General features: G+C 41.2%; 1 protein-coding gene across 1 annotated transcript; it reads left to right on the top strand.

Moving 5' to 3' along the window:
- Positions 1–4,533: 4,533 nt before the first annotated feature.
- LOC309680376 (large ribosomal subunit protein mL39-like) lies at positions 4,534–14,498 on the top strand. The gene is made up of 10 exons (XM_082493951.1): positions 4,534–4,601; positions 5,154–5,360; positions 5,715–5,854; positions 6,359–6,458; positions 7,098–7,165; positions 8,480–8,592; positions 11,172–11,237; positions 12,455–12,608; positions 13,274–13,321; positions 14,362–14,498. The coding sequence occupies exons 1-10, from the start codon at positions 4,550–4,552 to the stop codon at positions 14,446–14,448; spliced, it is 1,035 nt and encodes a 344-aa protein (XP_082350077.1). The 5' UTR covers positions 4,534–4,549; the 3' UTR covers positions 14,449–14,498.
- Positions 14,499–16,777: the final 2,279 nt, after the last annotated feature.

The following is a 16,777-nucleotide window of genomic DNA, read 5'->3' as shown; positions in this document are numbered from 1 at the left end:
ACCAAATTATTGTCACAAAGGTTTGTTCTAGTAAGCGCTGAAGACAGGAGCGCATAGCTGTAGAGTGACTGTTCTGGCGTGATTCTGAGCATGGCAATGGGACAAGTTGATGGAAATCTATGTTGTAACACTGCTAAAACAGATTCCACTTAATAAAGTAGCTTAATCATCAAAATATGTATTTCGTGCTCCATGTTACAAACGTCGTTTCTGAAACTCATTGATCGATGTGCTATGTATTTTTTGTTGTGCCCATACTACCAGCCTGCAGTACATTGAATCTGTCAGCTTGAAAGCCCTGCTCTTCACTATGAAGAATTATCAGCAGCTGTGTGTAAGTGTGTGGAGAGGTTGATATCTAGGGATATTTTTTTTCTTTTGCAGTTTTAGCTGTCACCACACCTAGCTTTTTATAATGTCCTGGGGTATTGCTTTAATGGCTATCCACTCCTTGCTCCTTTCTGCTTCTTGGCCTTGTCTCCTTTCTATTTCTGTGGCATCTTGTTATTTTGTTTCACTGCTTCATGTTAGTTGCTTTAGCTGTTGTCTGGAAAAAAAATCTGTTAGCTAGCAGATTATCTGCTTATTATGTACTTCGAAACTGAAAACTGTGAGCAAGTATAGTTTTGAGAAAAGAAGCAAAAAAATTTCAGATATTCTTTTTTTCCACGAAGCTGTTGTTGATGTTTAAAGAGACTATGCCAGTTTAGTCATCTTGCTATAGCGAAAACGATTGGAGCGCTGTGATAGAACACTGTATCTCTATTAGACTGTTAAAATATTTCATATCTAATGTGTCAGCCAAACTTGAACAAGGAAAGCCAGAAAATGTGAGGGTAGAACAAAATAACAGTAATACAAATTGCTTGTTCTCTGTAGCTTTTTTTCTGTTAATATCCCCCTCCATTTTCTGGAATGTCTTGTATAATTTTATCTTTGACTTGCAAAGTACAGTATCAATGACATTTTTTTCAAGTGAATTTGCAAGATCACTGCCACTGAGGAGACAGCTCAGTAGCAATCAAAGGTACCTTTCTAAAAGAGATACAACAAATTGGATGGCATTGGACATTTCCTGATACAACCTAAGCAACAGTGGACGATGCATTAGCCATGATGCTGATGGTGCTACATTCAGAATTATTTCACCACAGCGTGCACAGGAATGTGTGTATGAAGCTGCCCTTTAAGCCAGGTCACTGAAATAATGTGAATAAGACATAATCTTTCAGCAAAACTGATCCTGCAATTTGTATCACTTCAGTGTTCTTTGTGTTCGGCGCCTTGTACAGCGCTGCCACAGTTATCTACCTAGAGCGTAAGCAGTGAGAAATGGATGAGAATGGCAAAGGAAGGGGTAGGAGTTTTTAAGCCAGTTTTGCTTTTGAGGCAATCTTGCTTCCATAAGAGCCATAAACTGTCATGGTTTGTCACTTATCCATTACGGTTGGGTCATGTATTATGGCATAAGAGCACTTAATGAGGTTACTGTTGCCTCACAGGGCAACCTCCCATTTTCTTCTGCTCATTAGAAACTAACATCCATAGTTAGATCCAAGACACAGGGCTTTATGAAGTCTGATACCTTGTAATTATTCTTGGACACTTTTGTCACCTGTCTCTTCTTGGTACCACAAACATGCTCCGTGTTGGACTTCAGCCTAACCCTTCCCAGAGTACTTCTTAATCAGAAAGCCTTTGTCTTTTGGCATTGAGGGATTGACAGCTGGGGGGATTGCACCAAGCCTTTACATTTACTGCCATGTTTAGCAACCTCCAGCTTGCCCTCAGCAAAGTCCATGGGGTTCCAGTGGACCCAGGGGTTTTTACCCTTCCACAGAAGCCTCAAGTAAATATATTGTCATAAACAACTAAATATATTGTCATAAACAGAGAAATGACATTACGGTTGTGAGCCAGCTATGTCAGCATGAATCAAAAATAAGGTTGGAGACTGAACTTTTTAATTAACCCCAAATCTATGCTATTGTTGTGCGTCTTTTCTGCTTTTGTCCGGGAGCTGTAGAGATGCCAGCTGAACCTTTGGTGAAATTTCCAGTGGCTTTGGATGTCTTTTGATTTCCACTGGGGTGTAAAGTTTTGCACTGTTCCACTGGGGTGTAAAGTTTTGCACTGTCACTCCATTGGACAGGGATTTCCAAAAGGCAGAGGGCTATGACCATGCTCCTTCTGTAGTCTTCAGTGTGTTACAAGTCCCTGACGGTTTTTATCTGCATTGTGCTTCCAGCGCAGCATCAAACAAGTGGTAGGAGGGACCAGATGTTCTACCACCATTTTTTGGAAGATTAAGTTGAATAAAAGTTGCAAATACTTGTACAAGAGAAGACTTAGAGATTAGAAAGTGTCAGTTTAAAACAGAGAGACATATAATAAAGTGCAGTATCAAATAGGATTTTACTCCCATCGTTCAAGACTTTCTCAGAGTGACAGAATAGGGTTTGTTTCTGTCACTTTGCATACGTTTTGAATTTACCTCCTCATAGAGTAAAAATGTTCTTTTTATACCCTACATTGTGAACTTTGTTTTGTTTGGTTGGTTGCTTTTTTTTATTATTATTATTTAAGACAAAACAATTATGTGATGTGGTCATTGACCGCATATGATTCCTCACACCATAGAAAAAAAAAGTTAATAGAAGAAATGGTGTAGTTGAACTGTAATGACATAAGTAATAACAAAATCTTTGTGTTTCTCAGGACCTTTCACCTCAAGGCTATAAACTGTTTCACATGTGCAAGTATGTAGCCTACAATAAGCCTGGTGCACTAAAAAATAACTTGTATTTATCTAGTTTTAAAATACGAGGAAGTAGGATGATGGACTTGCTGAAATTCTTAATCTATCAAATAATGAAATGAAGGGCACCAATAGCTACTGTACTTGCACACCTGGTTTTCTGGATGAGAGCCCGGGTGAGCAGGGAAGGCAGTGCCAGGTACTGAACAGGGAGGAGCCAGCTGTCCCACTGCTCTGCAGACGTGTTTCCACAGTGGAAAATTCTCTATCTGTTGCCGGCCCTTGCCAGCATTAACACACTTTTATTTTTTTGATGCTGAGTTTAATTACATCCTTTGGCTCTTAATGACACTAATTCAGCGCAACTGTTTGACATTGGCATTCCTGACGGCTATTGTTATACCGTTGCCAATCAGGGATTGGGCTGAAGACCACCATCAGCTAAATTGTAAAGCATTGAAACACATTCTGAGTTATTTCACAAATTTTAACACAAGCCATGGTTTTCCTACCTGGGCAGTAGCTAGTTTGTGCTTGGCTTCAGTCTTTTGGGGAGGAAAGGCAGTAGGGAGGTCGGTGATGGCGAAGGGGAGCTGCAGTTACACGGGTCTGCCCATGGCCCTGCCACAGCAGGGAGCTGGGCACCAAAGATCATTTCCACCAGCCACCAGGCTGTTAATGCTGTAACCTCACTACTACATATCTGCAATCCTTACTAGGAGATGACTGAATCACAGAATCATAAACTCATAGGCTCATAGAATACCAGATTGGAAGGGACTTCAAGAACCACCTGGTCCAAGCTTGCTTAGCAAGAGCACGGTCTAGACGAGGTGGCCCAGCACCCTATCCAGCTGAATCTTAGAAGTGTCCAATGATGGGGAATCCACTACTTCTCTGGGAAGATTATTCCAGTGGGTGATTGTTCCCATTGTGAAAAATTGTCTTCTTGTGTCCAATTGGAATCTCCCCTGGTGTAACTTGTATGCGTTACCCCTCATCTTTTCGATGTGACTCCTTGTAAAAAAGGAGTCTCCGACTTCTTTGTAGCCACCTTTTAAATACTGGAACATGGTGATAAGGTCTCCCCTAAGCCTTCTTTTCTCAAGGCTGAACAAACCCAGTTCTCTCAGCCTTTCCTCACAAGGCAGGCTTCCCAGTCCTTTGATCACCTTGGTGGCCCTTCTCTGGGCCCTCTCCAGCACACCCACATCTTTTTTTGTATAGCGGGGACCAAAACTGAACACAGTATTCCAGGTGTGGCCTGACAAGTGCTGAGTAAAGTGGGATAACGACTTCTTTATCTCTGCTGGTGATGCCCTTGACGATGCAGCCCAGCATCCTGCTGGCTTTCTTAGCCGCTGCTGCACACTATTCGCTCACATTGAGCTTGTCGTCCACCAGGACCCCTGAACACCTTCAGGCCACCCAAAAGCCGCTGGTTTTGGGGATGACCTTACTGCCTGGCGAAATAGGGCCAGTCGAGGCAAAGGGAGGACAGAGGGGTACGCCTGGCCCCCAATGGCAAGCGGAACCGGCATATACGCAGTGCGGCCTCAGAAGGGAGAGCTAAAAGCCGAGGCCGAGGAGGGCCGGCTCCCCCATGCGCTGCGGGCAGCCGCCGCCGCCGCCCCGCAAGCCCGAGGCGGCCCCGGCCTCTGCCCCGGCCCGGGCCCCGCGGCGCCGCCTGGCGGCCGCGGGAGGACCGGCGGGCGGAACCGCGCTGCCGCCGCCGCCGTTTCCCCCGGAGCCGGAGGAGGAAGCACCGGGGAGGCGGGACTGGGCCGGAACATGGCGGCGCTCTGGGCCGCCGTCTGCCTGCGGGGCAGCCGTGCGGGGCGGCGTAAGTGGCGGCGGGCCGGGGCCGGGGGCGGTTGCAGCGGGGCGTCGGGTGTGCGCGGGGCCGGGCCGGGCCGGGCCGGGCTGGGCTTGTCCTACGCCGGTGCTTTTGAGGGGCCCGGCCTGGGGCGGCCGGGCCTGGCCGGGCGGGGCGGGGCGGCGCGGGCCGGGCTGAGGAGGCCGCTGTGGGCGCAGGCCGGGCGGATGCCGCCGTGGGGAGGAGGGGGCCCTGGGGACGGGGCGGCCGTGGGGAGGAGGCGCGGGTGCGGTGGCGGCGTCGCGGAGCGGTGGCGGGCCGCAGGGGCCTGTGTGGGGGAAGGGCCTTTGCAGCCAGAGGACGTCGTGTCCGAGTTTTCTGTTGTGACTGCAGGCGGGCGCCGCAGGGAGCGAGAGTGGACGGGCAGCGAGAGCTGCTGCAGTGGTCACCTTGTGCACATTGAGACAGACACCTGGGTTAGCAGTGCAGCGGCACGTCCTCCTTTGTGTAGAAGCGAGTGTCTTATAAAGAGGCTTTAAAACCTCCTTATTGCTTATTTTCAATCATTCCTCTTACCAGGATTCATCTCCACGCAGACTGTTTCTCGACTGACGTCAGAAGAAGTGATTCAGATGCGTAATGAGCTCTTCACCAAAGAGAAAGAGAGACAGTTATCTTTGTATCCACGAATTGAGAAAATTGAAGTAAAATACACTGGGAAGTCTCACCCCGGAAGTGTGTTTGTAATGAACAAAGCTTTGTCCACTCCGTACAATTGTGCCATGCGTAAGTGAACGGACTCTTAAACTAATGTTGTGCCACTGGTGATGAAAATTGCGCCGCCAGTTGCAGTGCTTGTCATCCAAATTTGAAATATTTATTAATATTATTGGCGTTTTAATGATCAAGATAACAGATAAGCATTCAGAATATTTGTAGTTGGTATGCTTAAAATACATTTGTACTAAAACACATCAGCAGAAACTGAGTTAATTTTTGGAGGCTGCATGAACAGATCATTCTTGCAAGTAATTTACACAAGTGAAACTTGTAGTTTGTTATTATAAATGCAGGGGTCTAAACTGCTGACTCTGAGGAGTATGGTTAATAACTGTGTAATACTTTTTTCATTTTCTTTAGACTTAAGTGAATGGCATTGCAGCAAATCCGTTCTAGCTCTTGTGGATGGTGAAGCCTGGGATATGTATAGACCCTTGACCAAATCCTGTGAAATCCAGTTCCTTACTTTCAAAGATGAAGATCCAGAGGAAGTCAACAAGGTAAGTCTGTAAACCCATTACAGGTGAGCCTGATTATGACTGCTTCATTCTGTAGAATGTCTGTCAGCAGACACTTCAACCTTTCAGTTCCGTGTCTGTCTGCTTTCTTGAACTTTGTTGTTGTGAAAGTTCAGATATTTTTAATAGTTGCTTGGCACATCATGGCTATTGTTAATGGGACCAGGGTGTGGGCTAGGTGATGTGCGGGCATCCCTTTCAACCTATATTGTTGTATTATTCTATGATTTCAGATTTAAGTATCTCCAGGGAAACATCTGCCTTGCATTTTAAGTGCAGTTTTGATTTTTTTGATTGATTCTATATAGAGATTCATCTCCAAATAGAAGTTTAAATACTAAAGAAAGTAACGATTGGGTTGACAGCTAGGTTTGTGCCTAATTCAGTTAAATGTTGGTGTTCATTTGGAATAAATAGCTGGTGTTCATCTAGTATGGGTTGTCAGTCTCTAGGTAATAAATCTCTGTTTTGAAATTCTCTTTATAGGCCTATTGGCGTTCCTGTGCCATGATCATGGCGTGTGTGTTAAAGCGGGCATTCAAAGATGAGTACTCAGTGAGTCTGATCAAAGCTCCAGAAGTGCCAGGTGATACGTGTTTTATACTGATTGTCTTGTCTTTTGGTGCTTCTTATGTGACTGCCTAATAACGTTACCAAAAAAATCAGAAGCTCATTTTCCAATGTTTGAAGGTACTTAGCATTAATTTGTGTATTACATGCTGTTGTTGAAGGCTTTAATGTATAGCAATCACACTGAAAACATTTTTGTTATCCAAGTGCAGAAAATTGGCCTGTGGCAACTGGGTTTCAGACCGCTTAGGATTTCATAGGCTAAGTTAGTAACTTGAAGACATAACCTTTTTATTGTGACGTTCCACAAATAAGGTATTTAGAAGATGTGATGTGTTTCTGTGAAATTTGTCCTAATAACTACATAACCTTGTGAGCACTTGTATACATCATAATTTTTAGTAATGCATCAAGTTGGAAGATTATTGAAGTACAAACAGGGTTAGTAACAACTTTTGCTTATCTGTGACCTGGTGCAGGTTTAATCTGCTATTTGACTGTGTAATCACAGCTGAAAATGTATATTTTGTGGTGGATTTCTTGTGATCGTTTTGTTTTTCTTCTAATTGACTTTGATATAAGTGTGTATTATGGCAATGAAATACGTACTGTGTTACAAACATGAATAGTTTTCTCTTTGGAATTTGAATTGCAGTGATCTCTGGAGCTTTCTGTTATGATGTAATTTTGGACAATAGACTGAATGACTGGAAACCAACAAACGTAAGCACAATAACTTTTCAAAAAGTTGTAAAGCTTGCATCCTTGTGTAATGGTTCTTTTCTAATGGGGAGGAGAGGGTGGTGAGGTTTTTTTTCTTTTCATAGGGTATATCTACACTAGTATTTTATTTTAGGTCAGGAGTACTCTTTGGAAACTCATTTCTGCATTTACCATATACTTTTTTTCATGGAAGACTGGTCTCAGAGCACACAAACTGGGTTCCTTTCAGATGAAATTAAACCTAGAGCTGTGTTCCAAATACTTACAGGTTTTAAGTGTATGGGGCTAGAGTAGCTGTAGTCTGAAATACAATTCCCAAAATAGTTGGCGTGAGGGTTGGGACCTCAGTGCCATCTTTGTTACTCTACAGATGTGCCACTCAGCCACTCTTGCATCGTAATGTAGATGTAGAATAGATAGCCCTATAGCCTTTGTGTGACTAGACCCCTCTGAAAATAGAAACGTGTGTAATAAGTGTATTTTCACCTAGTGGTTTACAGCATAATCAGTCTATTGTTGTAAAAGAACCATGAGCACATTCAGCTGAAGCTTTCCTTAATGACTCGCTTATGGTTCATGCTCATTGGTAAATTTAATTATCTAAAACCTTAAAGTCTCTTAACTAGTAGCTGGTGTCATCAGAATTGTTTTACTCGTCTGGTCCCAATTCTTGTTCTCATGCCGAAATATTAGCAGAGGTGTGTATGGCTAACAAAACAATGTTAGGACAATACAGATTTTTTCTTCAATATGATCTTGTAGTTGAAGTAACTTAGTTTGAAATGTTTTCTAAGTGATCTTATAAATGTAATTTCTCTTAATAAAAAATTCTTATTTATCAACAGTTCTGAGTATGCAGAGCTTTGGATTCTGGACCAAAGTGATCAATGTCTGTTTATTAATTATTCAGTAGTTTTTCCTTTTGATTCCATCAGAATAGAGGTCATTTATAAATGGAATCACGACTCTGGGAAACAGGGTACACAGATGAATATTTTAACAGTAGAAAGACTGTATGTGTATATATCACGTTGGGAAAACCCGAGAAGTGTAACTCTAAACAATACGTATCGTTTTTGATGGAAAAATGCCTGTTGATTTCACTGGGCATTGAATCACTCCATTCAAACAGCAATAATCTGTAGCAATCTGTTGCAGATAAATATTGAGTTACAATCCTACAGCACTGTTCTTAGGATTTATAGTAGATGATCTGTATTGTTTTGGCTAATATTTAGTGTTTTCTATGCTTTGTTTATTTAGTACAGCTGTGAAACAGTGGTGACAGTTTTGTATGTATCAACTGTGTTTTAGGACAACTTCCGTTCCTTTACAAGGGATGCTGGAAAGCTAATTCATAAAGACCTGCCGTTTGAAACACTGCTTGTTGAGGCGAAAGTTGCACGTGAAATGTTTCAACATAACAGGTAAGCGTCTGAATTTGCCTTTCTTTCAGACAGGCAGTTAGAAATTAATTTAAATCTCTGGTTGTTTTTGTAAATCTAAAATGTGACAGGGGAAGTAAGAAGGTACTTCTCCCACTACTCTGAATGAACTTTTCTCCGTTCTCTTTATTACACTACCTTACTCCATTTTTAATGTCCTCTCCAGAGGACAACACCAGGCACCTTTGCTAGATGTTGTTTTGTGACAAATGGAAAGACTGTAGACTTCTTACTTTAATAGTGAGCTTCAAGATTTCACCGCTTTTTAATTGAAGCTCTGGTGGTTAGACGTGGCGTGCTAGTTACTGTCAACCTTCACTGAAAGGCTGTCATATTCAAAGAAACGTAGATTTTTCATATCTTGGTATCTTCAAATGAAGATTTGATGAAATGCAGTTTTTGAGCTATGCAGGGTAAAATGGGTAAAATACTGTGGCCTGTGCTGTAAAAGAAGGCTTGTTCAAAACACTCCAGTTGTCTTTGCTGCAAAAAGCAGTTAAGCAATGTTTTGGGAAAAAAATTCTCTGGTCCACAGCTTTTTGGCAGTTGGAGAGAAGTGGGTGGGAATGATAAATAATTTATACTTTTGTGAACCAAAATAAATTTACGCTAAAGCTAAAGTTGCAAAAATAACTAGTTTTTTTTAGCTTAATAATGATGATATTAGTGTGACATATAGACTAGCACCTCTTTGCTATGTTGGCTTGCAAGTTTTGACAGCAGGTGGGAGCTGACTTTTGACAATAGCTTTAGACATTTTGCATGGATTTGTGTGTGTGTGTAGAAAGAGCAGAGAACACTTTGCTGTCTTGGAGGACCACACATTGCATAAAATGAGTTTAGGTGATCTGATACTGTCTTCTAGTCTTACATGTGACTTGAAAAATTCTTATTTTTATTTGAAGTAGAAGGTTCATTTTATCTGTCTGCTGAGAGAGCATGGCCCTCCTATAACATATGCATAGGATATATATATATATATATATATATATATATATATATATATAATAGAGTAGAATAGTCATGAATGAAATAGTCTTTTCAGTTGGAGGGGACCTACAATGACCATCTAGTCCAACTGCCTGATTAATCCAGCTGACCCAAAGTTAAAGCGTGTTGTAAAGGGCATTGTCCAAATGCCTCTTAAACACACAGACTTGGGGCAGTGACGACCTCTCTGGGAAATCTGTTCCACTGTCTGACCACCCTTTTGGTAAAGACATGCTTCCTAATGTCCAGTCTAAACCTTTCCTGATGCATCTTTGAGCCGTTCCCACGCATCCTGTCACTGGATCCCAGGGAGAAGAGATCAGCACCTCCTTGTCCACTTCCCCTCCTCAGGAAGCTGTAGAGAGCAATGAGGTTGCCCCTCAGCCTCCTTTTCTCTGAACTAGACAAGCCCAAAGTCCTCAGCCACTCCTCATGGGACCTTCCTTCCAGCCCTTTCACCAGCTTTGTTGCCTTTCTCTGGATGCTTTCAAGGACCTTCACGTCCTTTGTAAATTGCGAGGCCCAGAACTGCACAAGGTACTCAAGGTGAGGCCGCACCAACGCTGAATACAGCAGGATAATCACCTCTTTTGACTGGCTGATGATGCTGTGTGTGATGCACCTCAGAATGCAGTTTGCCCTCTTGGCTGCCAGTGCATACTGCTGACTCCTGCTGACCCTGCTGTTGACCAGCACCCCCATATCCCTTTCTGCAGGGCTGCTCTTCAGCCACTCCTCTCCCAATTTATACTTGTGCCTGGTGTTATTTCCTCCCAGGTGCAGAATCTGGCATTTTGACTTGTTAAATTTCATCCTATTAATCATAGCCCAATGCTCCAATCTATCTAGATCCCACTGCAAGGATTTCTGTCCCTCAGGTGAGTCAACAGCAACTCCCAGTTTGGTATCGGCAGCAAACTTGCTAACGGTGCATTCAACTCCTGCATCCAGATCATTGATCTGAACAGAACTGGCCCTAGAATTGAACCCTGAGGAGCACTGCTGGTGACTGGTTGCCAGGCAGATGTAGCTCCATTCACTACAGCCCTTTGAGCTGTGCCCTTCAGTCAGTTCTTCACCCACTGCACCGTGAGCCCACACATCCCACAGTAGGACAGCTTGTCCAGAAGGATGCTGTGAGGGACAGTATCAAAACCCTTACTGAAATCCAGAAAAACTACAGCCGCTGCCTTCCGTTCATCCACTAGGCAGGTGACCTTATCATAGAAGGATATCAAATTAGTTAAACAGGACTTTCTTTCCCTTTGTGAACCCATGTCGACTGTGGCTGATGATTGCGTTATTCTTTAGATGCCTTTCAATAGTACTCAGTATAATTTTCTCTGTAATTTTTCCAGGAACTGAGGTTAGACTGACAGCTCTCTGTGACATGCTTTATGAGACATGCCAATAAGTGTTGTCATATAAAATTAAGAATTAAAAATAATGCTTGTATTTATGCGAGCTTTGAAACAGGTTTAAAGAATGCTCCTTAAATCGATCTCTTTAAGTATTCTTGTAAGAACTAGGTGTTAAAGGTAAGGATTTTTTCTTTTTTTTGTCTTGTTCAGATATAAAATGGAGTTGATAGAACGAAAAGCTTCACAGAATATGGAAGGAAATGTAACGTTACATAGGTGAGCAAAACTGAACTCTCATTCTGTAATGATTTGCTGAAAGATTTGATTACATTGCAAGTACTCTCTGCAATTGAAAAGAGTAAGTTGTGATGGTTTTCAATTTAGAAATTGCTTGTATTCATTGCTGTCTGTACTCTGTCTTAAGTTGTTGTTTGGGTGGCTTTCTTTATACAATCATTGTTTTGTGGTACTTAACACTTGGTGGGTCTCACTACATTTCTATTTCTATTTTAAAGGGTGGTGCCAGAGAAGTCTTACTGCTTTAAATATTTTTACATAAAATCTAAATAAATCTCTAGAGCTTGGCAGGTTAAATAAAATACAAACCAAACACTTGTTTGAAAACAAGAGTTAGCATTGTATAGTGGATTTTTCTTCCAAAGTTGTAAAGGTCTTCCTAACTGGCAAGCTACTGCCTTGTAGTGGTGGAGATGAGAATGGAGCTGGCTCCTGGGATACAGTGCAAGATGTAAAGTTCTTAGGCTGGAGGCAGGAAGCTTGTATTGTATCTCAGGCATGCAAAAGAATTTGTGACTAGCTTAGGCTAGTGTAGGGTATTCAGTTTTCTAGATGTCTAAATTGTTCTGCATTTGATTTTGGAGTCCGCATCTCTCTAAAGGAACAGACATCTTTGCACTGACGGTTCTTGAAACTTTAGAATGATGTTATATCTGTTGTTCTTCCTTCCTCCCACTCTCTAATTTGCTCAGTAAGAGGGAAAATGGGATTAGCTGTTGTTTTCTGGGAGAGGTTTGTTCTGAATGTTCTTTGCTGTATGTCTTTTTGTCTCTCGCTTTTTTAAATGGAATTGCAGTTTTCCAAGACCTGAAAAGGAAATACCTGTGCAGGTTGTAAATACTGTACTGTGGAAAATGTGTGATCTCGGAGACAAATCTTTTTCTGGTGAATGACAGATTTATCCCATGTGTAAAACCAACATGGCTTCAAAGATTTGTTAAACCTAGAGTCTTCTTTTGAGACTTGAGGTTTAAATTTCATAATTAATTTTAGGAAGTTTTGTGACCTTTACTTTTGCTTCAGGAGATCTAGAAGTGCTGAACTGGGATTTGTTTAGATTTGGTTTGGGATTTGTGTGGATTTTCTTACATCTGTTCTGTAGATAGGAATTTGCTAATCAAAAATAAAAACAAATAGGCTTGTACTTCTCTCCGAGTGTATTTGTCATAGGGTTTTTTTTTATTTGCTCCCATCAGGTTTGGTGACTTTGTAGATGTTACTGAAGGCCCTCATATTCCAAGGACAAGTTTCTGTTTCCAGTATGAGATAACGGCAGCCCATAATCTTCAGACTAATCAATCTGAATTGATAAGGAGGTTCCAGGGTGTGTCCCTGCCAATCCATTTGAAGGTAACTAATCCATTTTGTAAAGGTTTTCCTTCTTTAAGTTAGGGCATTTGGCTTACTTTCCAATCTTTATTATATGCTCTGCTGGTAGCCAAATGTTAATTCCCAGGTGAGAACAGCAGAAAGGAAAGACAAATGATCATGACTGTGTTGGATAGTTGGGGTTCGTTTTCCTGGAACTATTGTGGATGTGAAATCAGAACTAGAAAAGTTTGCATGAGAGGACCCTTGATGTTATTTTTCAATAAGTCTTTTATGACATCAAAGTAAAAGTTAATGACAATAACCAAAAAAGTCCTAGCACCAATCAGTCTTAAACTAAGGCTTTGCAGAACTATGGGTGGAGGCAAGAGTCTTTCTTACCATTTCTGTTGGCTTACGTGATTTTGACCTGTGCTCTAGCACATGCGCTATTGTCTCAGTGGAGGAGTTTTCAAGGGACAATTGGGCACTGAGTTTCTCACCTCATCTCTGTGTACCCTTCTTCATCATAAGATTTTAATTCCCATGTTTTGCCCACTACTGCCTCAAGGATTCCACACAATGAATGGGTATGATCAGCAGACATTTATTCAAGTCCCCAAAGGAATATGGGCAAATTGGACACAGAAATCATAACCTGGGTTTTTTTGGCCTCCAATAACATTATTTAATGACATTTTATACAGGCTCACCACACTGTGTGGCACAAACTGCTGGAAAGATCGAAGAGGCTGGTAAGTCTAATTAGCAGTGAAGTACAGCTTACCAAATATAAAGATATGCTGTAATAGAGTAGAATTTGAATGATTAGGGATGGGTAATATCTTCAAAAACATACCTTCAAGAAATGTTCACAGGTGAAGAAAAATCAGATGCATGTGAAATCTCTTAAGCTGCTGTTAATTATCACTTTAAACTATATCAGTATTTTTCAAATTAATCTCTAGAACTAATGTTGGTATCACATGTGTGTAAAACTTAAAATTATTTTTTCCTGGTTTAATCGTGAACATGAAATAAGAAAACTAAAAATTGGAATAACGTGTTTACACTTACCTAGTTTTTAGGTAGTAACAAGTTCTCTGCTGCAGGTTTGAGAGAATGCATACGAACACATTTATTACAAGTAAATGAAGGGATAAAAGCTGATACCACTGGGTGAACTTAGGTGGAAGTTACTGGACATAAAAGGGAATGCTATTTCAGTAAGCTGCATAAATGCACTAGCTAGAGTATTTTTTGCCTGTTTAAAATCTACATGGAAAATAAGAGTTCCTTGTAAGCATTCTTCTGTTAAACAACCAGTGTTTCAAAGTTGAAATGTAGTTATCCAAGAGAAGCTTTACAATGACTTGAATAAACGCAAAAAGCAAGTTTTTAAGATAAATGGAACTATAAAATATCATAACCAGAGACTCACTATCAAGGCATGCTTAAACGTAGGAAACCTTCATAAGAATTAAACAGCAGATGTTGTGGAGCCGTCAGATCAAATATTTTACTTATTTGTGTGAAGAGAGAGGGGAAAAAAAAAAAAAGCTCTGTGTCTACTGAAACTTGTTAGCCGAGGATGCGTTCAGAGCCTAACCCATGATATTTTTCTATGAAATTAGTTTGAAGATGCTTGTCATTCAGGTTGTTTAATTTTGGAGACAATAATTGTCTTTGTAGGCTGTCCTTTCTTGTTACAGTGACAGTATGAGGGGAGGTTTTCCAGGATCAAGGATAATGAAGTAATTCTAAAAAATGTAACAAAATCGGTATGTTTCTGCAGGTCACTGAAGAAAAGTATTTGGAAGCAGCAGCAGAATGTCATGAGGCAAAAGATGGAACTGAAGAAGGAAAAACTGTATCAATTTAAATCAACTTTAACATCTAAATGTACATAATAAAATGTGTATTTTTACATGACTTGTGCTGCATGTAATAATGTAATGTGCGCTTAATTTGAATCTCTGCACCTAAATCACAGATAGATAAAAAGCCACTGTCAGACATTTCAGTCCACTTTAAAAATTTCACTTAAAAAAAAAAAGAGGGGAGGGGGCAGAAGATAGTGCTTTATTTGTGATAACTCATCTTGCAAGTTACCTTTGTCCTTATCTCCACAACAATTGTATGTGTCTGTATGTTGTCCCCTGTGATTAGTGCAGTTCGGCCTACAGACTGTAGTTGAACTGGCAGCTGGAAAGGCCATCCCCTTTATCTTGATGTAATTTCAAGACCCCTTGTTTGGTCTTCCATGAAGAAAGTATTTCTTTCTAATTTCTGACCTGATATGTTTGTTTCTTGCTGGAACTTCCCAATGAAATTCTGCGGAGTTCTTTGCCTACTGCAATAGAAAGTCAAGACAAACAATATCCTAAGAAAAAAAAGCACCCTTTCAGAAGCCCATAAAGGGTTCCAAAAGATTATTATTTTACCCGTTTTGATTTCCTGTCAGAATTGAAATTGGATACTCCATTGTGTTTCTGGTTCAAAAGACTCCATTCAGTAGACAGCTGTGTAATTGCCATTGCTTTACTAATACGAAAATAGCAGAATGTAAAAGCTGAAATGTTCTTTGAGTTTAATATTTTCTGCTGTACAACTGCAGTTAAAGATCATTTTCAAGAATAGTACCAGGAATGTGGTCTATTACTTGCATCCCCAGTGTAGTAAGATTTATTATGCATTTTCATTCTTTGATATTTAAATATGGTGACTTCAATTAAATTTCCCAAGAGGTTTTCGTTAGGTGATGTTTTCTGACATTTTGTATTTTCATCCCTAGCTCATTAGAGCTGTTCTCATTGTACCAGAAGAGATTTTTATTACTTTTTGAAGGGCAAATAGTTTCTCTAAATTTTATCCCGATTATTATTTTTACCATAACTGCATCACTTGCTTTCTTGACACTATAGTTTTCTAAGAGCAGGGTAGCAGTTCAGTAAAATACGTTTAGGTAAGGAAATGTTACCTAGCTTAATCGAGTTAAATAATAAGTTGGTAAATGCTGAATGTGTCAGAGCACAGAGGAAGAATCACAAGTGGTAAAAGTAGCTTTTGGTGAAATTGCAGAAATCTGCTTCAGATATATGTTAAAATATGTTTGCTCCTGTGCATTTCTATTCTCAGTGCAATCTTTAGCTATTCAGATTTACTGAAATTAGTGAAATTTGAAGTCCGCTGATGTGCTACCAGCCTGTGACCTCTGGTTTAGTTTCTTGTTAAATACAACACATCTTTAAAGTACAGCCCATGCCTTCTCAGACTACGTGAAAAACTGATTTCCCCCCCCCCCCCCTTGATTAATGCTGCAGAGGACTTCTTATAATGGTATCAGATGCTCATTTTTTAACCTAAATAAGGTTCTTGATTCAAGATTTACCTTAAGAATACACACACATTCCATGTATTTTCTTAAGACTATCAATGATCTTTGCACTGCACTTCGAATATTTGGGTTTCTTTTAAACCTGACCTTCAGGGGTATATGTTGGCTTTGGACCTGTTGCTCTGGTGCTACTGAATAAGTCTTGAGGGACACAAAATTTGCTGTTTGTTTGGTTTTTTTTTTCTTTTTTTTGATGTATCATTAACCCAAGACCATAGTGAAATTACCCCAGTAGGATCTCATCTAAGTCTGTTTTGAGCTTCTGTCACCAAATCACACAGTCTCCTGATGTCTGCTCCATCTTTTGGGAATCCGGTTCAGAATTCGTCCTGGATTCCACCACTTGCAGAGGAAGGTGAGAATGCTGCTTCCCTTAGGAAATGTTTTAACCTTACCTGGAATTTCATGTTTCAGAGCTTTTCTGGTGGTTATTTTTTTTTTAATCTGGAGGAGGAGGGAACCCGGCTTTTATAGGGTGCAGCATAAGAAACGGTTTGAAAGGCATATAGTCGGGCTGAAAAATCTAGAAAGGGAATTTCCCCTCCCTGACTTTTACCGGGGCTGGGACGAGCGGGTGCGGGACCGGCCCGGGGGACCCGCCGAGCTCCGCCGCTAGGTGGGAGCAGCGCCTCGGGGAGCAGCCGCGCCGCCCCACCGGCCGGAGAGGAGCGACAGCGTTGCCCTGCGGGGATGTGGGTGAATTCCCCACGGAAGGTACTCTTGCAAGTGCAGAACTGCATTACCGAAAATGCTGTTGAGGGCTGCGAGCTGAAGTTTACACGAGAGTAGACTTCCCCCCCCCGCACCCCTCCCC

Source organism: Vanellus vanellus, assembly GCF_965231255.1.
Source record: "Vanellus vanellus genome assembly, chromosome: 1".
NCBI classification, from domain to species: Eukaryota; Metazoa; Chordata; class Aves; order Charadriiformes; family Charadriidae; genus Vanellus; species Vanellus vanellus.
This window is presented reverse-complemented; position numbering and strand designations above follow the sequence as displayed.

What these genes read in the sequence shown, in the direction of transcription:
- LOC309680376 (XM_082493951.1), top strand. Translation starts at nt 4,550, where the DNA reads ATGGCGGCGCTCTGGGCCGCCGTCTGCCTGCGGGGCAGCCGTGCGGGG. An exon ending in GGGCAGCCGTGCGGGGCGGC is followed by an intron (nt 4,602 to 5,153) that starts GTAAGTGGCGGC and finishes TCCTCTTACCAG; the next exon opens with GATTCATCTCCACGCAGACT. An exon ending in CCCTGCCAATCCATTTGAAG is followed by an intron (nt 12,609 to 13,273) that starts GTAACTAATCCA and finishes CATTTTATACAG; the next exon opens with GCTCACCACACTGTGTGGCA.